Below are 22,470 nucleotides of genomic sequence, written 5' to 3' on the forward strand. Positions count from 1 at the left end.
AAATACTCGTTGTAGAGTGTGTCGATTGGTTTTCGAGATGGGGAGGGAGGGGGAGATGGTGGGACGTGGGGAGGGGGCATGATTTAGCAAGGGGGGCGATAATGCTCTTTTTTTTTTTGTCAAGCAATTTTTGTAGACCTCAAACTGGGAGCTTTGTGAAGGTGACAAATGGAGAGAGGGAGCCAAGAGAGGGTGTAGTTCTAGAAAGAGAACAATGCCAAGTTACATATAATACAGATATAGAGATATAGTAAGTTGAGGATGTACCAAGGGTAAAGGGGCCGTGATTAATTAAAGTTAAGCAAGGAGGTTAGGAAGTAATGCAATAGGCCAAGGAGTCGGTAAAATAAAAGCAGACCACACAGAGGTTGAGGATGTACCAAGGTTGAAGGGGACAATGCGGGCCGTGATTAATTAAGAGTTAAGCACGGAGATTAGGAAGTAATGCAATCGGCCAAGCAGTCGGTAAAATAAAAGCAGACCACGTCCAAGCTCTCCTCCCTTTAAATTCACGCCACTTCAATCTCTTCTTCCTCACAAATCCTTGCAATCGGCCATCATCCTTTCGCTCATCGGTCCTCGCATCCACCATGGTATGTTTTTTTTTGCTTCTCACGGATTTCTCAGCTTCGAATTCCATCCTTCCTTTGCAGAATTTGGTTCATTCCATTTTTTTTCCTGTGCAGACCACCTCCAAACGCCTCGCCGATCGTAAGAGTGCCAAATTCCAGAAAAATGTCCTCAAACGTGGCTCCGTACCCGAGACTAGCATCAAGAAGAGCAACCCCTACCCCGTCGGGCCGATCGTGCTCGGTTTCTTCATCTTTGTGGTCATTGGTTCAGGTAAACATTCCACCGATCGGTCGCACCTTAACGAAATTGTGAAGATCTTTTACGTTTGATAAAGATTCTTCTCACGATACGACGCGATTCCTAGATTCGTGCACAACTTTCATGCAATATCCGGAAATGATGTCTTTCTTTGAAATTTGCAGCTCTACTGCAGATAATCAGGACAGCTTCCAGCGGAGGAATGGCATAAGAAGTTGCTCCCTCGGATGCTTTTGGAGAGGGATCCCTTTAACAGGGCAGACCGAAGCAAAGCTCTGGTTCTTGCACGAGTAGTGGTTTCATATCTCATGGAGGTGTTTACATTTTATCGGGAAAGATATCAAATGTATGATTTGGTCAAGCCATGTATAAGGCTTGATTCCTTATCCCTACTTTAGCGGGTTCCATGAAGCACAAGTCTAGTCGTTTAAATGTTCAGATCTTAACATATTATTTAGCTGTGGGAATCAACTTGTGCAGTGATATGGTTATAATGAAGGCTTTTTGGCTTTTGCCATGATTTGTTAACTTCCAGAGTTTACTGCATCTGGCATCACCTCATTTTGATGTAGACTGTATTTGAAGATGGATGGTAGATCGATAGATGGATGGATGGATAATTGTTTTGTGGGGCGGGAGAGGGGGGATACGTGCAGGTTGACGACAATTTTCTCCAAATGAGCTATATCTATTGTGGATGCAAAATGAGGTTTGAAATGGTCATTGTAGATTCTGATTCAGCTTTTAACGCCAGAATAAAATGTGCTGACTTTCTTTCAGTTATTAGTTTTTTCCTTGCAAGATGATGTAATCTTCACTGAGGATGTCTCTTAATGTTAACGCATCTCTTAATGTTAATGCAACGATGTGGATTGAAAGGAATTCTCGTTTGTAAATTGTAGCACAAGTTCTATGTGCTGCCCGTTTTACAGTTCATAAGGCTTTTTACTTGCAGCATCATTCAGCAGGGCGTCCTAGTTCCTGATTGCAAAACACCGGTCATATAACCAGAGGTTTTTCTTGGGGTCAATCGTATAACTTGAAGTGGTGCTGGGTCCATAGCTTGCTATCAAACACAGGCTACCTCAATCTATTGTGTAACTTGCAATAGCGTGGGAACATTGGACAAATTGTTGCAATGGATGACACCTTGGAAGTTGCAGGTCTTCTTTTGTGTATTGCCTGTTCTTTTAAATAGGTTTGTGCTGAAAACGCCCCATAACATCGTACATCCATGCAATATCAGCAATTGGCCTGGCCACTTAAGCATCAGTTGTGGCCTATTGGCTTTTCTGTATGTGAGCCCTTAACTTGATTTCCAATTTGCATTTCACTATGACTCTTGTTTGGTCTTAATATTCTTGTGCCCTCTAAGGTGCACTATTTGGGTTTTAATATGGTATTAGAAATTTGATAGCGAGCTTCTTGTGAAGAGATTATCGATTACGGAGATGCAGCATTCATGTGCATCCTTGCCAGGACCATATGGCATGACTGCAGCCATGCAAATTCTGGCGTGCCAACAGCAAGAGTCGCCAAGCATAAGGCTGCACCTGAAGGCAGCATGAAAGCGACCAGTGCGGCATTTGTAGCATCAGTTCAGAGCTACAGGAGCTGAGCTGCCACATCAGGTGGCAAGTTGACTAGCTCAGCAGCAGCCATTCACCGTTAGACTGGCAAAGTCAGCTGGTCTGCATACAAGGTCAGCTAGGCGCAGGCCTAGAAGATGGGCACATCTTGAGCCCATTCTACATCATCAGCCTTTGCAGCATTGATTAGAGGAGTTGCAGCCTTTAAGCCTTCCAGTCAGTTGGGCAGTGACTTTTGACTCAGCCATCTATGCAGTCTACGCTTGGCTTGAATTTCACAATGCATAAGATTCATCTATAACATTTTTGCCTTCGTCTCCTTCGACAATTAAATTCATGAACCATCATAGGGATGCATAGACACCACCAATCCGTGTCTTCAAAGTAAAAAGAAGCATTGTGGGCTCCAAGCTTCTATTGCAAGTTCTTTGACATATATGCACCATAGGGCTGCATGCGACTAAATGGGCTTTGCTCTTATAGCATCGCAAGCTTACAAACACACCTTTAAACCAACCTTGGATCTATGTGTAGTATGAACTAGGCCGACTAGCTACAATGTCTCTTTCATGGATGTGTCTGCCTCTAGTAGAAGCAAAAAATTTGCATGCATAAGCATACAACATCAAATGACAGACGACACATGCAAGAGTTAGAGCCACCGCACTCTAGTACTCAACCTTGGGCATGAGCGATTGCACCTAATTGAATACAACAACTCAGCAGTAGACACGTCAGATAGACATGCATGTTAGAACACATTTCCTAAGGAAGGTAAGCCACATGATGGACGGAGGCATTTATTCAAGGTATAAGGTGCAAGCATCAAAGGTAGACATTACAATTCCTTCTCTAAGGAGCATCAATATTTAAGGTTAGTGCATGTGACTTTTGATAACCAATGAAGATTGTGTGCACATGCGTGCATACACACTAATGGTTTCCTCAAGGGGACTTGCTGATTTTTTGCTAAAAGCAGGATTGAAAAGCCTTAGGGAGAGACTTAGGATGAAAAATGAAGTACTCTTCATTAGAGCACATTTGATAATTGTAGCTATGTTAGACACCTAGGATCACAAGGTAGCTTACTAAAATGTCATGCACAAATGGTGTTGCAAAAATTCCAATATATGAGCATTATAGGCATTTCCACAAAAAGAAACTTAAGATCAAGAATCGCTCAGTGTAATTGGGCAAAAGAAGTCATAGAGAAATGCAATAATGTGATTTTGAAAGAGTGCCTAGATGGCAACTTGCGATTTGTGCACCAAGGAAGAAGTCATATGGAAATGGTGTGGGATTTGGAGAGAATTTCAATTGGATTTAAAGTTTCAAACCAAAACATCTCAAGAGGATAGTGCTTGTTTTATTTGCTTCTCTGCTGTTGCCTATACGTGATGCATTCTCTTCCTATTAACCTGGTTGGATTTTGCTAATTTTTCGTTTAGCAAATCAATATCTCCCTTCATTGTGCCATGGAGAATACCTCCTTTGTTTCTTTCTGGTTTTATTTTCTTCGCATCTAATGTAAAACACTTGGATCCATGTCATCCTTTGTTGTCTCTAGCCCAAACTCCATTAAGCCAAGGGATTGGAAATTCTCCATCACATGGGCCATGACATTCACAACCCATAGTGGTATGCATTGTTGTATTGCTTAAGGTCTTTTATTGTGGCCCTTTTGAGGTTAGTTCATGGAATGGGTGGTATCCCATCTTCCTTGTATTGCTTAAGGTCTTTTGGTGTGGTCCTTTTGAGGTTATTTCATGGAATGGGTGGTATCCCATATTCATGATTGGGGATCCACGCTATCCATTAAATGCCTAGTGTAGTAGCTAGATGTTTCAATCTTGCTAAAGGGGATCCTACTAAATTGTGTCTACAACATACCTCAAAAACATTGAAGGAGAGGGGTAAGCTTAACCCACTAGGGTTTAAAATCCTTCAACTTAGAAGTTTGAAAAGCTCTCACTCGGCTTTCCTTGTTACCCTTCTTGGATTGGTTGCTTCCCCTTCCTATTGCTACACCTACACCTATCTTTCCTTTGTTTCTTTGGTTGCTTCTTATTCAAGTGCTGGATGTGTTGTAACTTTCTTGGATGGGTGTTCGCTAGGAAGGTCTTTGTGGTGATTTGGAAAACAATTCATCTAGGAGGTTTGGCATGTCAAGCATGTGCTTTGGTTTAATTCCTTCGTTTCCTCTTACAGGTGTTCTTCTACTCAACATGTCATCTACTTGTCCTTTTGTGGCTTCTTGACCTAGTCATTGATGTTTGCCATGACTAGCTTTGCCCAATTCACCCTTGCTCCTCGAATGCCTTAATTGCTTTTTGGATGAGTTGTCTCATGATGCAAGTGTCTAATGTTCGAAACTAAATTCATTGCTATCAATCTTGATTTCCTTACTCATGATGTAGCCTTAGCTTGCAGCTAAGATCCTTCAAGAAAAAATTGGTCGCACTCAACACTAGGTGGTTTTGCGAATTGTCATCTCTGTTTGAGAGCTTGAACATGCCACCACCTAGTCTTGTTCACCAAATTTTGCTTGCCTGCAACTTTGAATGATTTTGTGCCCGTGTAGATTGAGACCTTTCCAGGTTTAAGAGGTTATACATCTAGCGGGAACTCCGACTTCATATATATTGGCATTGCCTACTAGCTGGAGGATGAAGAATGGTTTCCATGTTAGCATCTTGAAGCCATTTAAAGGTGAACCGCCAGTGAGGCCTATTGAAGAAGAAGAACCAGAACTTGAAGACGGGGTAGAATTACTTGTTCTGGAACGAATACTATTCCATGAGGTCGAGATTACCAGGAATAGACAGAGATCTCGATATTTGGTAAAGTTTAAAGGATATCCTATGGAAGATGGTCAATGGTTCAACGAAGATCACTTGAAGGATTACCCTGCACTTGTTGAAGATTATTTGAAGAGGCACACAGATGAGGACATCTGCTTCTTTAAGCAAGAGGGCATGTCATGATACGATTATTTGTATTAGATCTTAGTGGATCATTCTAGGGAATCTCGTGATTACCCTATGGTTGTAACACTATAAATTGGCCAATTGGATATCATAAAATATGCAAGATGGTTCAGTCAAACACCTATTTCCAAGGCAATTCTTTGAACACCTTCAATCCCATTTCCTCCAGCTGTGGAATGGATGTTAGTGGCTAATTATATTCCAAAGAGGGCTATATGTCGATCCCTTTTGAGCCACAATTACCTCCCTATGACTACACATTAACTACCAGCTCATTGCCAATTAAGCTTGTGATCCTCCTCTCATGGTATCATGGCCATTTAATGTTCCTAGCTTTTAAGAATCTTGGCTAGATTTAGCACCTTCGTCCTTCATGATTGCTTCCCTTTGTCCCACTGAAATAGGTGCTCGTTAGTTGTGCCAATGCAGTTGATTCCTCAACCATAATGTACTGTGCTTCAAGCCAACACTCTTTAATCTTCATGCCATTCACTAGTTGTTTCAATTCCTTCCCCCCTAGATCTCTAAGAATGACTATCCTATTATTTTGACAATGCTTGATCTTGCATGTCTTGACACACACATTCAATGAAGATTTTGTTTCTTTGCCCCTAGCATGGTATTATAATTTAAGGCCAATATGCTTTCTACAAAGTTTTTCTTTTGATGTGTCAAAGAATAGCTCTGCAATTTGTCAATCTTTGTCAGTTCATCTAGCCTACTCCTCAATGCTTCCTTGTAACCATTTGTATGTTGAATAGATACCCTTAGGCTTTTGGTATGAGAAATTCCATTGGCACGACCGCCTCCTATCTAAATGCTAATTGAAAGATTGTATCCTTCATGGTGACCTTGAATGTTGTGTGATAACCTCATAAGGCAGTTTACATCTTATGATCCCAGTCATTGTGTTTTTTGTTCATGGCCTTTTGAAGGATTTTCTTAAGCATTTTGTTTAGACATGTGATGTATGCCAATAAGCGAGCAAACCAAAGTTTTAAGATCAGATGCCACTCAATCTCACATACCCACAAAAATCTTTTATGAATTTTGGCCACCCTCCCACTTGATGTGCCAACTCCACCATTCTCAAGGCTCTACCACAATTTCAATCCACATGATTTAAAATCTGGGCCATGGCTTAGTCTCTCCTTTGTTATGCACTTCCTCTTAGCCTTTGTTTTGCTCCTCACATCATCATTAGACACCTTTATTTTGGGGTTCAATATTAGGCTTTTCACGCACGTTCTCTCATCGCAAAAAAAATTCATCCTGGTAACCATGTGATGGAACAGGGTCAACACTCCTTGTTGAGAAATTATGGGAGAGAGGAAAATTGCACACAATATATACTACTTCTATAATGAACATGATAAAGGATATACATTGTTACCCGTTAGGGTTAGGGTTAGGTTTTGTCTCTATGCCCTTATAGTCCAATATTTTCAGCACCCCCTCTTCAATTGCACTACATTATAAGTAGAGGGAGCATATACAAGATATAATTTTGAATATTTTGGTGCATATGGTAGCAACCAAAAATGAAAATTAGAAAAGTTGAAAAGATTATAGTAGTATGTGTTGAGCACACATGACTATACAGTGATAGTCTTTACATTGAATACATCTTGTATAAATTATCCTTCACTTCCCCCCTCTTAAGTTGCAAATGGCAAAGACCAAGCTAATGTCAAAAGTGTGAGGATTTATCGAGGGAAAGTGGCTTGGTAAAGCTAAGTGTGATCTATACTTGTGTTGGATAGTCAACCGGGTCTTGCTAAGTACTTTTTCAGGAATGAATTGATAATGCAATTCAGAGTGTTTTGTTTTAGCATGAAGCACATCGTTCTTGACCGTTTGAATGCTTCACATATTGTTAGAATATATCACTATAGGTTCTCTAGAAAGAATCTCAATCTCTGATAGGATTCTTTGATCCAAATTACTTCACATGTAGCATTTGGTGGATATTCTATGCTCTTCTTCAGTGGTGGAAGACAAGGCCATTGTTGGTCGCTTCTTATTTTGCCATGAAAAAGTTGTAGAGCCAAGACTAAACCTACATCCAAACTAGTGGATCTTTTGTCATTTACACTACCTACCTAATCAACATTAGTGCATCCATAGAAGTGTAACTTAGACAAGGCAATCCTTAATCCATGTACCATGTAGGTGTCTATGTACTTTTTGTTGCAATGAGGTAAGGATTCTTGGGATTGTTTGGGATGATGGTAGTCAAATAGATCAAACTGCCAATGTGTTGTCTATATTGATGAGTATTAAAAGCCGGACAATTGTCAAGCTAAAAATTTGATGTTGCTTTCCATAGGAATTGGAAGTTGCTTGTAGTCATGTATGTGAAATGACCTAAGTGCCCTCTGTGTGTACTTGCCATGAGAAAGTATGATGCCTATTTCTATCCCAAGAAATCATGGATTTCTACCATATCCTTCATGTCAAACTCCAAGGTGACTTGACCTTTTTCTTTAAGATAAGATATCCATTGGACCAAGTGATAATTATATCATCAACATAAAATACTATAATAAATGTTTCTTTTATAGCTTATTTGATGTAGAGGGCAAGATCTGAATTTGATGCTTGAAAGAAAGATGCAAGAAAATGATGTTGAATCATTGCATTCCATGCACGGTATAATTGTTTCAAACCATAAAGAGATTTTTGTAGCTACTAACATCATACCCTAAAGGCTGTAGAGCTATGGCTAGCCTAACAATAGTCATCAAAAAATTGGTCCAAAGGCCTCTTCATAATCTGTTCCATTTGCTAGGCATATCCCTTGGCAAACAATCTAGCTTTCTACTTTTCAACTTCTCCCTCTGAGTTGTGCTTGAATATCCAAAGCAGTTTGCAACAATATGGGCTTTTTTCTCCATACAGAGGTCTGTCAAAGTACAACTCTGGATCTTGATAAGGGCATTACTCTCTTCATCCATTTGTATGTTTCCATTCTGGAGCTCGCACTATTTCTTAGAATGAGATCGGCTCGTCAAATACCATCACTTTGTCCATGAATGCAAAATTGCTTTTATAGGTCCATCTTTCAGATTCCTTTCAAGCATGAGTATCTCTTCAGAGATTTGTAATGGAACTCTTTTGGGGATATTAGTGATGACAATGGAAGTGGCTATATCCACCATACCGAGGACACCTTTGTTTTGAGTTATTACACTAGATTGCTCACTATCTGATAGCATAGGCAAGGAAATCCTTTGTATCATTGGAACTAATCACTGAGTGGGTACACAAACTAGTAGATTAATCAAAATATGATAAAGCCCCATCAACATCTCTAGAGCTAATCAATCTTTGCTTGGTCCATGTAACCTATATGTCTTGGATGCTTTAGCATACCCTATAAGGACACTCTTGATTGCCTTCACACATCAAGCTTGTGCCTAAGTTCATCTAGAACATGTGCATAGGAAAGATGCCCAAAGACTTTCAAGTGATTAACTAAGGGCTTAATTGTTGTGAATGCCTCTTCTTATGTCTTGTTCTACAACATAGTTGGGGGAATTCTTAAACAGTTGTATCTAATCAGGCAGTCTAGTCCTATTGTAGTTTGTAACTTTTCAATTGATTCTCCAATAACATTCTTGGACAAATTATTTGCATTAAAATGGCTCTCAAGAGCTCTCCATGCATTTAGATAGACATTTAACATTTGAGAATGGGTCTCAAATGGGTATTATAAGATCTTTAACATTGAAATTGGTAATATTCAATGGTAACTATGTCTTCTCATCCCAATCTATCTGTTTCTTTGCTATTTCTTGAAGCTAATCAAGTGTGCATGTAGTATTCAAGGCTGATGATGTGTCCTTTTGTGCTATGTGTCATGCTATATTTTTGTGTACTAATCTTTGCTATTGTTTGTGGGATACTGTGGTTGTTGCCTAATGAGCTATTTGCTACTGCTATTGTCTATGTTGCATCAATCTATCTACATGAGTTGCTTATGGGTATGTGCTACATGTTGCACTTGTCGTGCTATCTATTGTGTGCTGTGTGTCACACTTGTTATGCTATGTGTGTTTAACTCTCTTTCCATGTGTCAAATCTATGTCATCTATCCAGTCTATCCAAGGTAGGAGGTCTAGTTTAAGATATAATACATGTTCATGTAGGCAATAGGGATAGAGGGGATAGAATGATGGTAGCTTGAGGTGGGAAATGGGGGAACCTCACTATGGTTTGGATGTGGCTAGATATAGGTAGAGTAGCTAAGTGTGAAGGTTCTAGAGTGTGGTTAGCAGGTTGAGCTACGTAGATGAGGGTGACAAATATGGGCAAGCTCTATGAGAGATACAGATAAGGGGAAAGTAGCTAGAGAAGCATAAACAAGAATAGTAGTAGAGAGAGCTGCGAAACATAGGAGGCAAGCTTAGAGGCAAAGCTAGGAGCTTATTTGTGAAAGTTTGGGCACAGGGTCAACTGGCAAAGATTTCAAGACAACAATATGACAAAGAGTGGAGAAAAGGTGCTAAACATGAAATTTGTAGCGTTGGGTGATGTGGACATGACCAATTTGATAGGAATCAAGAGACCAAGTAGGTAGGAACCAAGATATAGAGATAGCTAGAGCCATGGAATGCATGACACGAAAATCTCAATGTATAAACCCAACAGATTGGAGGGGCACAAGGCAGATAAATTAGGAGGAACTCCTCCCATTCAATGTTGATGTAGACTATGAGAGCTTTCTACAACTCTGATGCGATATTGTTCCATTCCCTTCCCCTGAAAGACCATATTGTTCGATTCCCTTCAATGTGATCTAGACTATGAGAGCTTTCAGCAACTCTGATACCATATTGTTCCATTCCCTTCCCCTAGAAGACTTTGTCAAGTGACAGGACTTCAATACTCTCTTGGGTACGTTGACCAATAGTACACAAGAAACAAATGCACCTGTAAAACTTTGTGAGATTTATTATAAAAGATCACACTTACTTGTACAGCTCATCAAAGAGCTTCAAAGACTTTGATATTAACTGGCTATAAACTGGCTACTCAGTACACAAGAAACAAATGCACATGTAAAACTTTGCGAGATTTATTATAAAAGATCACACTTACTTGTACAGCTCATCAAAGAGCTTCAAAGACTTTGATATTAACTGGCTATAAACTGGCTACTCAAGGGATGGGTGTAGATATTGCATGCTTCCAATGATGGGGTTCATGTGCGTGCTTGACTTATAGTTCTCTCATTGCTCTAACTTGCCTTATGACTTTCCCTCACTATGTGACTATTTCACATTGCTACAACCTTGGGCTTCTCAACCTTGCTCTCACTACAATTCCTCCTCATTGCTTCAGTGTCTGTTGTATAAGCACTTCACCTTGTTGTGCAATTCATCCTCCTTGTCTAGCCTCCTAAGCACTTCGCATCTTGTCTCTTTGCTCTAAGCACCATCCCCAATTAGCACCAATTGTCCCATAGCCATGCCTACTTATCAAAAGCAAGAGCCCTCTCTGCATTATCCGAAGATTTGGTGGTCATTCCATGAGTTGGATTTAGCCCTTGGCTTAGAGCTACAGAATCATCCTAGAATCATATCCTGATTCATTGCTAGATTTGTCCATGATGCCTATAGAAATACTTGCCCTCTAGATCTAATCTAAGAATCCTTTTCTTTTGGATCAAATTTGGTCCCTATCTGGAATCTAATTTCAAACTACCTATCCACAATCTAGTCCTGGCTAGATCTCGCTTCATAGTGGAGTCCAAAATTGGCCTCTTGTTCATATTTGTACATCACGATGATATGTAAATATGGTTGTGGATCATGGATAGGATTTGGATTAGGAGAAGAGGACTTGGTTTCCTAATTAATGGTCGGTCACCCCCCTTGTATGGTATGGATCATCTTCGCCTTCTTTGATAAGGTTGGTCGCTAATACCAATCATTTGTCCGCTACTATCTTGTGGTCCTCGATCTCTTCTCTCCTTCCCTTCACCGTGATTATTCTCCTCACTCTTCACATGGTTTCTAACATGGTATCAGAGCCTAGTTGCTCTTCTCGATCCTTTACTTTATCTTGCCATTTGGTTCTTTAAAGGTTTACTTCAAGGCAGTTGTCTTGCTTGCAATAATTGACTGTTGGAGGTCATTTTTTAAGCTATTCTGGGAGGATACATTCATTCATTGCCACTATTCACCTTGTTCTTGAGTCTTTATATTGTTGCCGGATGAGTTTCAGAGAGTTTCTTAAGGAGTAACTAGTTGGTTGTAAATAAGCAATAGAATCTTGTCGATTAGTTACTCCACTGAAGAATTTGTAACTATAGGCATTATGCGACTCTTGCCTCTGAAGACTAGAATGTTGAAGGAGTTGTTTCTGTCACGGTCCTTTATTTCTAAATGTTGTTTATCGTCGGGCAAACGCTTTTTGGGAGTCTCTTCTCCATGACTTTGAGGTGCAAATGTCTGGGTTTTTTTTTGAATCAAGACTTGTTGTATCAAGACCTGAAGAGGCCTCTTTTTCTACTTATCAGTCAGAAGGATATTGTCTTACAAGGGATTCTCACTACTGTTGTGATCTAAGGACATCAATGGGAGGAGTTACATCATCGATATGTATTAGTTGAGGTGGTTTCTTATGTTGGGTTGCCGTCTCTAAAGGAGTCATCCCATTGTTTTCAATCTGTTGCACTAGTAGTCTTTTCCCTTCTTTGGGCACTTATTCTCTCTTAAGTATAACCGTTCTTGTGATTTCTTGGCACCGGGATCGAAAATTGCTCGTGTAGCAATAATACCACAGAGGGAAACTATGTATATTCTACTCTGGCAACAAGCCAGATGGCTTTGATTGGGATTCTTTGCTTAGGGCCAATGCACACGCACTAGAAAATGCATGGCTCACTCAAAAAACAACGCAAAGTGAAGTGCCTCCAATGTGCAAAATGGCACCTTCACTCTTGAAGATGCAATTTTCAACACTAGCACGCCTCTTTGGCCTTGGCCAACATTAGAAAAAAACAGATCTCATTTTGGGGCCTTTCAGGTTAGACAAAAAATAGAGATCCTCCAATGAGAGAGAGGCCAACGTTACATTTGACATGTTTTTCTTTTTTCTAAAAAATAAACTCTCTCTCTAGAGAAGCTCAACACACTGACATTTTGAAGTTCTCGCTCTTGTTTTCTAGTGTTATAAATGCTATACCAAATCCTGAAAGAGATTAACTGACATTTTGAAGTTCCCGCTCGAGCATTTTTTAGTGTCATAAATGTCTCTCCAGAGAAATCAAAATGACCAAAATAGGCACCTAACAGAAATATGCTTAAGAAAGCTATTTGGACACTTGGCCCCAGACCAAGTGTCCAAATCGCTTTCTTAAGCACACTCATGTCATGCACCTCACTTCCCAAATCGCTTTCTTAAGCACACTCATGTCATGCACCTATTCTGGTCGTTCTGAAACTTTAGGAGGCCAAATTTATTGATTCAAAGTTGTTTTGGGGGTTTTCGCCTGCTCTGAACACAATGGTGATGCCAAAACCACCAAATTCCACACCAAAATAGTAGAAAGCCATTTGGGTCCTTGGACATAGCATTTATGACACAATAAAAAATGCTCGAGTGAAAATTTCAAAATGTCAGTTTATTCTATGCTCACACAAAGCTCCCTATGAATTATTAAATGTTCACACTTTGATTTACGTCATTCATTAAGGTGGAGCTTCAACATCGCACCAAGGGAGCATTTCTAACCTCGTGTGCACTGCCCCTTATAGCAAGCCAAGATGGGTTTGCTTCCTCCATCCTATTTTGTGACATGGACGCCAATTCATTTTTTCTCTGCAGAAATTTGCCAAAGTTTGTGATAAGGTCTTAAAACCTTCCAATCATGGCAAACAGATTGATAACCCTAGATTAAAGTTTTTACTAATGTTTCCACCAAGGCTCCAATTTTTGTCAACCCTTAGGTTGACCAACCTAACTTTTTTGGCAACAACTAAAGAGTTGTTCTACCACTTAATTTTTTCTGACCTTTGCATTGTTTTCTCTAATTCTTTGGGACTTTATACCCTTTTCTAAGGTGTTTTTTAAAAGGGGTACTTTTTTCATTCTTTGGGCCCCTATGGCTCAAGGCTTTTCTATTGGCGGCTCAAGGCTTTTCTATTGGCGAGTGGTTTACATATGGCATGGAGGGGATGGGGGATAAGGTGAAAAAAAAGGGGGGGTTCCACCTATTCTATCGTGTCTTTGTGCTGCCCTACATCTAGGGAGATTCAGAGGTAGAGGGGCTTCCAAAGGTCCAGGGTGGACAGCGGTCACTGGATGCACCTGTGTCGCCTTTCGCCATCTCAATCGATGAGACTCTTTTCCCCTTCTCCCCCTTTCAAAAATACGGAGCAAGATTATCCAAATGTGGAAAAAACACCAACAATAGATCCACTTGATGTGACGGTTCTTCCCTTCATGACTGCCCATGACTAAAAGCAAAATTTTCTTGCTTGATAAGTAAATCAAACTGCTCAGGAAAAGGCTATAAATCAACTGAAACTTGGCCTTGTTGTACGCTTCAGTAACACAATTAACATCCTAAAAACTATCGCAATCCTTCACCTTTGTGTATCCTTTCCTCCTCTTTATCTGGCTTAGGATATTCCCTGGAAACTCTCTCAAAAGCTCTTACATGAACTTTACCAAGAAAATGAACTTTGGAGTTATAATAAGCTTAGTTGCAAGAAACGTCCAAAAAAGTTAGGAAACCCCGTTTCCTAACGTTTCCAAAATTGCAGCGTTTCCGAAACTTGGAAACGTTTTGGAAACGCCTAATCTACAAGTGTGGCAAAAGAAAGCCAACAAGGGCAAGTATTGACAAGAGATGATGGCAGGCTCTTGCATTATCATGGTGGGTTTAGAAGTAACACAAGACATGACTAATTTGTCAATGCACTATACGAATCGCATCTTCAAGGATCATCTGCTCCATGCCCTCCAAGAATCCAATTGCTCGCCTTGCGCACACGTCTAGCTTATATGGTGCATGTTTTGTTTGATTGCTAGTTTCTATATGTGAGCAGAAATATACTTTATTCAGCCTACCCTTGCCATTTCCTATTAAATCATGTGGCGTTTCAGAAACGTTTCAAAACTATCGCCTTTCCTGCATGGAAACCTTTTGTGCAACATAGATAATAAGAAACAGCAACGGAGTTAGCAGCAACACCATTCATGGACAGCATGTAGAGGATACAGAGCTTTTTCTCCCATACAACACAGGTTTAGCATGTCATTATGACGATAGGATACTTTCACTGCACTTTGTGCATTGTCCTTCAGATGAGAAGCACAGGAGTAGCTTACTCTGATTGAATTCCTGAGCCGATCAATGCCTCATCAAACATATTTATGAGAAGATATGCAGGCACCCTGTGCCCTTCCCTTATGGGTTCAACAGAGACAAAGATAATAACACTTCAAAGAATCCTGTTACATGCTGAACATACTTCCAGTACCATAGTCACTATGGAGTTTCGAGCAATCACTAGGTTCATTCTCCTCTCCCAAGGAAGTGACAATCGTACAAACAATTAAATCACCATGTACAGTAAATCAAAAGATTTCCTCAGAACCCACAGATACTAGACATGCTTACACATACTCCTAAGCTCTAAAAGTAGATTAGAACAGCCATCAAATTCTTTGACACAACGACACTCTTCTTCAGAAAATCTGCTGCGATTCGTAGAAAGCTGACAAATTCATCCTTTGAAATGGTATGATGAAGTGGTCATCTTCCCATAGAAAGGCTATGTCACAGTTTTGATTGACGAGTAGCTGACCAGGAACCCACTGTGGATTAAAAAAGTTGCGTTCTGCAATGCGTCCATAGCCCCTAAACCTGGAAAAATGTTGATGGGTGGAAAAAGATTATTAGGAAGTCATAGTTTTGCCTTTGACCAATATTTCTGCAGTCTGCTTGAGGTTGCATATTATAAATTTGCCTATCAAAATTTCAATAAATCATCAGATACCTCACAATGATGAACTACTAATGATAATCAATGTGACGTAAGAAAAGGAAGAAAATTTTCACTTACGTCTTAACAACTGTGAATTGCTCATATTCAGATCTCACATGGATATCCACTAATCTTTGCAACTCGGTTGGAACCTGTGCACTTTCTGTAGAGAACTTGGCTTTGAAAGTCAGTTGTCCGCAAGGAACGTTAGGATCACCTATAAAGGATGGTGTCAGATGCTTTACAAAGATCATACCAACTAGCTCAGTGCTCTCAATAGTAATTCCAAAAAGATTGGCATGCAACTTCTTCCCTACGAGAAGCACAGGAATACAATACAGAAGAAAACAGGACAGCATCACTCCCCCAAAGACTTGAGGTAATGAGCAGCATACCCAGAACCTTGGTACCAATTATTTCTTCATCTGTGTATGAAACATTGATAATTTCAACCCCATGGGGACCATAGACCCCACTCCAAAGCCCTACAAGCTCCTTCCCCCAAACAGGCTCTTCAACTGTCAGCCTCCGATACAAAGACCTTGCCATACGTCCTATTCTTGCAGCCATGTTCTCTTTTCGACTGTTGCCTTCAGGGACATGTTCTGTATATAGCATACAATTAAAACCTTCTCTCTCTCTCTCTCTCTCTCTCTCTCTCTCCCTCTCTCTTCATGAACTTTACACATGTTGCAGCATGCACGCTCATACTTTCACCATGTATCAAGGTGGACTTCCCTTTTGTGTCAGATGCTTTACAAAGATCATACCAACTAGTTCAGTGCTCTCAATAGTAATTCCAAAAAGATTGGCATGCAACTTCTTCCCTACGAGAAGCACAGGAATACAATACAGAAGAAAACAGGACAGCATCACTCCCCCAAAGACTTGAGGTAATGAGCAACATACCCAGAACCTTGGTACCAATTATTTCTTCACCTGTGTATGAAACATTGATAATTTCAACCCCATGGGGACCATAGACCCCACTCCAAAGCCCTACAAGCTCCTTCCCCCAAACAGGCTCTTCAACTGTCAGCCTCCGATACAAAGACCTTGCCATAAGTCCTATTCTTGCAGTCATGTCATAGTTGCCAGGGAACGCCGTTCCATAGCTATGGAACGTTGGAATGGTGTTCTCTTCACTGAGCTTGAAGAGAACGTCTGTGGAACGTCTGGTCTATGGAACGGCTATGGAACGTTCCACATCCCTTGTGGAACGTCTAGGGAATGTTCCCTAAGCCGTTCCCTGCATGCAGATCATCCAGATGATGGGGATGATGAAGAGGATGAAGAGGGCAACAACCACAATGCTGCAGATTTAGATTGATAATTGATGTTGACAATGTTGAGTGGATCATGCATGTAGCAGCTAGTTTTTAAAATTCTAGGTAGTAGTAGGTCTCACTCTCCTTACATAATCTCATATGCTTGTGCCTTATCTATAATGGACTTTGCTTTTGTATGCCATTGGTAAGCTACAATGATTTATCTAGATTCTATTATCAATGATTATGCATGAATCATGAGTCTCGAGTCCTTACTCCAAAAGCAATTGCAACGTTTTTGAGTCTTGGATTCTAAGTTTAAGCTTTCTAATGTATAGAATAGTATGTTTGTTTATGGGTATGGTGACGTGGCGTTCCCTTCCCATTCACGTTCCCTAGGATTTGGGCGTTCCCGTTCCCCAGGGGGTCGACGTTCCGTTGCTGTTCACGTTCCCTAGTAAGTCATGTTCTCTTTTCGACTGTTGCCTTCAGGGACATGTTATGTATATAGCATACAATTAAAACCTTCTCTCTCTCTCTCTCTCTCCCTCTCTCTCTTCATGAACTTTAGCATGCACGCTCATACTTTCACCATGTATCAAGGTGGACTTTCCTTTTGTGGAAAGTTTAAGCAAGTACTCTGGCTTGCGCTTGAAAGACATTGGCAAATTTTAGTTCCTATAATGATTAATCTAATGTCATGCTCGAGCTGTAATGGGGTCCCTGAGAGTGGTTACTAGGTCAGTTGTATTTATGAGGCATAATGCGTAGACATCCTTGTTGACTCAAGCAATTGCAATCTCTAAATCCCAATGTTTCTATTGATTTAGTTTTTCAAGTTCATTGGGAGAGTTGTGAACAACGTTAATGTCACAACATCTTTTTAAACTGGATGATACAAGAGAACCCATTAAAATATTTGCCAGAAACAAAGATCAAATGAAAAGCTAATACCTGAAAGGACGGTCAGCCTTCATTTGACCTGAAACATTTGCACAGGGTATGAGTGAATTCACATTACGTCATCAAGGGGAGTGCCTCAATAGAAAAACTCTTATTTGGCTCAAAACCATCCCAAAGGACTTGAACTCTAGATGTCTTGGATATAAAATCCCTAAGCTAGCCACTTGACGTTCATATGGGTCTCTTGACCCTAGGGTTGAGGGTAAGAGAAAAAAAAAGAAAAAAACAACCGAGTAGCAAAGCTATGATTTTGTTTTCATCAGCACTCACGTACAAGCCGCCATCCGGGTTTCAAAAAACACCCAATCACATTGATTGGACTAAGTCCCTAATTGTAGTTTACATGTTGTCATTCACACCATTGAATGACATGCTATTAAAGCCTTTTCCATGATCCTCAATGAATTGTTTGGCTGCTTGCACTTTGTCATGTGTAACAGCAAATAGAGGGGGTGGACCCATAAATAAGTTCAATTGGAGCTTGCGTTATAGAATATATATGTTGTTGTGAGTGTTAGAAAAGATCACCGACCCACCTGTGAGTCCCGCACATGAGGAGACACCAGGGCAGTGAATCTGTAGGCAGGGAAGGGTAGGCTGAGCTGAACACTTCTCAACAGATTAGAGTTTCTGTCTGAAACCTCCGGATCCTTTCTTCGCATGTACACCTCAGCTCTGTTTAGTCTTCCTTGACTGTTTTTTGCCCAGCACTTTGCTGGATGCTTGTGGCTTCATCCTGAAGCAGTCCAGCCAGTCTTGCGGTGACTTAAACTGAGTATATTTTGGAAGTATCTCTGCTGCTCTATCTCTCCGTTTCATCTACAGTTTGTGGCTTCAGATTTTCTGTTGTGTATTGGAAAGCATTGTCTTTGTTATACACTGTGTGCACAGGTGCATGCTTCAGCACTTGAAATTCTGACATGGTATCAGAGCCTCGTCAGCAACTTTTCTGATACCCCTCTCACAAGAAAGGCGACCCTGACCTTTGTAAAATCTCTTGTGAAAATAGCTACACGTAAAGATAAGGTGTTAACAAATCTCTTGTACGTCCCTGACCTTTGTAAAAATCTACTTTCTGTCAGCCAATCGGCTAAGAACAAGATGAGAGTCATCTTTGATGTGGACGAAGTGATCATCACATCTAAAGCAACGGATAAAGTGACTGCTCGAGGCCTTGAGGAAGAGGAACTCAACAATCTAAGTGCTATGATGGTACAAGGGGAAGCAGGGATGTCTCAACTATGGCACGAGAGGTTCTAGATGAGATGCGAAAGGCAAGACTGGTGGAAGGACTTCCATAACTGTCAAACAAGCAAAAAGTTACATGGAAGGAAGCAACACCGGGCACCATTCCCGATGGAGAACACAAATCGAGCCACTGAGCCAGTTGAGGTGGTTCACTCAGACATCTGTGGGCCCATACGTAGCAGATCACTTTCACGGTCAGAGTATTTTTTCACCTTTATAGCTGATTTTAGTGGAATGACTTGGGTATATTGCCTCTAAAAGGAGAATTCACATCAGATGAATTCAATGCTTACTACAAGAAGAATGGCATCAAAAATGAAATTCTTTAGTTTTAGTTTGTTCATAGTTAATTCTCGGTAATCGTAATGATAGGGGATGGCTATCAGAAGCACGGACAAGGTCATGATGATGATGGGGAATGAAGTGGTTGGAATTGGTGTAGCATGTGCAATAGATCTAGAGGCCTACTGTAGTGGTGTGAATATTGGGGCAGAAAATGTATCGGTGGTGATAGTCGAGAAGTCTATCAACATTGACATGCTCTTGCCATTTCCCACTATGTATGTAGTGCTTATTGGTGAGGCACTTTAGAGCATTGTCAAGTGGCCTAAGGGCTCTCTAAAACATGTTGGTGATTCTTTAGATGATCCGATAACTAAAGCCTACCGCAACAAGTGAGCCTAAGCAACCTTACGTTGAGGCAATACCAGTTTCTTCATTGGAAACTCACAATTTCATTTTTGAATCTTACAAAGATAAAAAGGTTGTCTTGTGGGATGAGAGCAAAACAAAGACTGTGGGGGAAGGTGTGATCTTGTATGTTTTCCCGGGTGACTCTGTAAACTTTGACCTATTTGATAATGATTGCATTGGTGTGGGTATTGAAAAGAAAGAACAAATTATTACATGAAGTGACTTAGGGTCTTCTATGCAAGATGTTGGCTCTCTTAGCCTAGTTAAGTGGCCCATCAAGACCTTACTTGAAGGAAGCCCATTGCAATAATATGTGCCCGTGGACCACGTTGCTGGCATAGATGAGGTGGTCAACGATCAAATGTTGAAAAGGAAGGATACAACTTCAAAGAGAAGAAGGTACACTTTCATTAACAGGGTGCCTAAACAAAGAGAGCCTCCAACACCAATGTACAAAATGTCACTAGATTCGGTGCAGCAGGTTTCTTCCATTGATTGTTGTGGGAGCAGGTGCTGCCAACATGCTGGGCGAGACCTCTTAATGAATATAGGGAAGAAATTTTGGGGCAGCTCCTTGGAGTCTCGTACAAACTTTATATACGATGTGTTGTCAACGGCTCGGCATCGTGACTACACTGAGAGGATACACTACATTTTCAAGGTAAATGGTCGCGATGTGTGTTGCAAAGCATGGTACGAGATGCATGGAATTCCAAGGACATCTTTTTATCGATACAAGGAGCAATTCGAGAGTGGTGTGCAACGATATGTGCATGGGAATTCATGGATTGTGAGAAGAAGCAGGGATCACACAAGTATGGGAAGGGCTCTCATTCAACACTTTGAGGATAATAGCACATAGCATGTGCCGCACAAGAGTAGAACCATGCAGGATGGTTCTAGAGAGACACATCAAGTGACACCTAAAGTGTATAAGAAGATCATAGATGTCTTGCATGAGGTCAACACTTCACTTAATCAACGTGGTTATCAGAGCCTATCCACATCCACATTTGGCAGCATTTGGAAATCAGACTTAAAAAATGTAGCCCTTGCTAAGATGAGTGAATTCTCTAAATGTAGCTTGTGTGGTCAGATCAAGGCTCAATTGGCATCCACAAAAAGTCAAGATGAGCACAATTCGCTGATGGAGCCGGAGAGAAAGATGCATATGATACAACAACAAAGTTGTAGGAACTTATACTATGCATGGCGTAGGTACACTGAGATGGATGCCAAAAACTATGTATGCATAATCCATGATAAGATGCACCAAGCATGGAACGAGAACTCTGAGCGTCTCTGGGTGATCTCCTCTAACATGGCTCGGGCTCTAACCTCCTATCGCATGAGCTCCTCCGAGCCTAGAGAAGACTGCTACATCCGTTGTATCGAGGCAAGGTCTCGTCTGAGGCCCCTCTCCTTCGCCCACCACTGCTGCCTGACCAGGGTCGCCTCCTGCTGACAGATGAGACTAGACTCGGCAAGAACCTGAACTACCTGAGCTGCCATATCCCCCATGGGGTCCCAATCCTGCTCCCACAGGTCCACTATCCTGCTGCGAACCTCTGCTCTGGAGTAGATGGAATCTGGGATCCAGCACATGCAGGGAGGTAAGGAATGAGAGGCCGAGTCCAGGACTAGGATGACTGGGGCATGGTCAGAAAGGGTCGTCCCTGGAACCACCCCTGACTCTCCACCTCTGCCTATCGCCCAATCACTGACATAGAAACGGTCCAACCGCTCCAGAAGTCTGCCTCCCTCCCTCCTGTAACCCCAAGAGAAGTCCAAGCTCCCTGACCACCTGCAAAAGGAAGGCTCTCTCCAACTGTCCTGACCTCCCACAGCGAACAAGGAGTAGTCCCATTCCGATCTCCATTGTACTATTAGTATCATGAGTCTGCTCTGCTGTAGTGATTGTGAAGTGGCCTCCTTGATGGCTGATGCTTCCCATGCCATGTGTCAACATTGAACCTAGCTCTTGAGGGTTGGTGCTATGCATGTCGTGTGTCAACATTGGACCTAGCTCTTCAGGGTTGGTGCTGTGCATGTCGTGTGTCAACCTTTGACCTTCCTCCTCATCAGCTCTGGTAACGCTAGTGATCGCAGCATCAACCTCCCCTTTAGTTGCACACACCATCCGTTGATACATGTGAGGATTGTTGTAGAGACCAAAGGGCATCGTGTGATAGGTGAGCTCACCTAGACCAGGGGTCACCGATGTAGTAGGGCTTGTTGCTTGTTGTTCCCTCTCACTTGGAGGCTGGTCACCATGATCTGGAGAACTAAGTTCCACCATGTTAACAGATAAGGAGTCCAAGGCACCCATCCAATCTAAGATGACACCTTCACCCTCATCTTGGTCAGCATGGTCCAACAAGTAGGTCAAGCTTTCAAAACCCTCCACCATTTGTGCTTCCTCTCCTCCATCTTGTTTATCTACAATGGGCCAGTCCCCAAGAGCCCAACGCTCCTCTTCCATTCCAGCTTGCTCTTCAAAATCCTCTTCACCTAGTTCGACGGATCAGTGCCATGCTTTTCCCATGACCATATCTATTTCCAAGGATGTGGATCCTAAGGGCAACCGAACTTCATCTGTGGACCAATCTTGAATGGCCTTCGCTGACCGCAACCATGGTCGACCAAGAAGTAAAGGGTAGGTTTGTGCATCCTCGGTCATGTCCAAAACAACGAAGTTGGACAAGAATGTCACACCGCCAATCTGCATGTTAACACCCTTGACTACCCCCATAGGTTTCACTCTGCGTTGATCAGCCATGCGGACTTGGAAAGAGACGTCACTGGTCAACTTCAAACCCAGTTGCTGTAGTGTACCTTTGGGCATGATATTCACAGCTGCACCCCCATCCAAGAATACATCCTTCAG

General features: G+C 41.4%; 2 protein-coding genes across 3 annotated transcripts in view; one reads left to right on the forward strand and one right to left on the reverse strand.

Annotated features, from left to right (window-relative positions):
- Positions 1 to 448: 448 nt before the first annotated feature.
- Positions 449 to 1,359, forward strand: LOC147879712 (uncharacterized). The gene is made up of 3 exons (XM_087371775.1): positions 449 to 593; positions 687 to 843; positions 996 to 1,359. Exons 1-3 carry the CDS (start codon positions 591 to 593, stop codon positions 1,040 to 1,042), a joined length of 207 nt encoding a protein of 68 aa, XP_087227901.1. The 5' UTR covers positions 449 to 590; the 3' UTR covers positions 1,043 to 1,359.
- A 13,302-nt stretch (positions 1,360 to 14,661) lies between these two features.
- The window catches only part of LOC147879713 (uncharacterized), a 62,774-nt gene continuing 54,965 nt past the window's right edge, over positions 14,662 to 22,470 (reverse strand). Inside the window, exons 5-7 of one of the 2 annotated variants that reach the window (XM_087372166.1) lie at positions 15,807 to 16,016; positions 15,490 to 15,628; positions 14,662 to 15,290 (exon numbers count right to left, since the gene is read on the reverse strand). In XM_087372166.1, the coding sequence (XP_087228292.1) occupies positions 15,113 to 15,290; positions 15,490 to 15,628; positions 15,807 to 16,016 (527 nt within the window). In that variant the 3' untranslated portion in view covers positions 14,662 to 15,112. The remainder of the gene's footprint in view (positions 15,291 to 15,489; positions 15,629 to 15,806; positions 16,017 to 22,470) is intronic. The other variant, XM_087372167.1, reaches the window with a different exon arrangement.

The sequence above is a fragment of the Dipteris shenzhenensis genome, chromosome 33 (genome assembly GCF_047967505.1).
Source record: "Dipteris shenzhenensis isolate YYH24624 ecotype China chromosome 33, Dip_SZ_1.0, whole genome shotgun sequence".
Taxonomy (NCBI): domain Eukaryota; kingdom Viridiplantae; phylum Streptophyta; class Polypodiopsida; order Gleicheniales; family Dipteridaceae; genus Dipteris; species Dipteris shenzhenensis.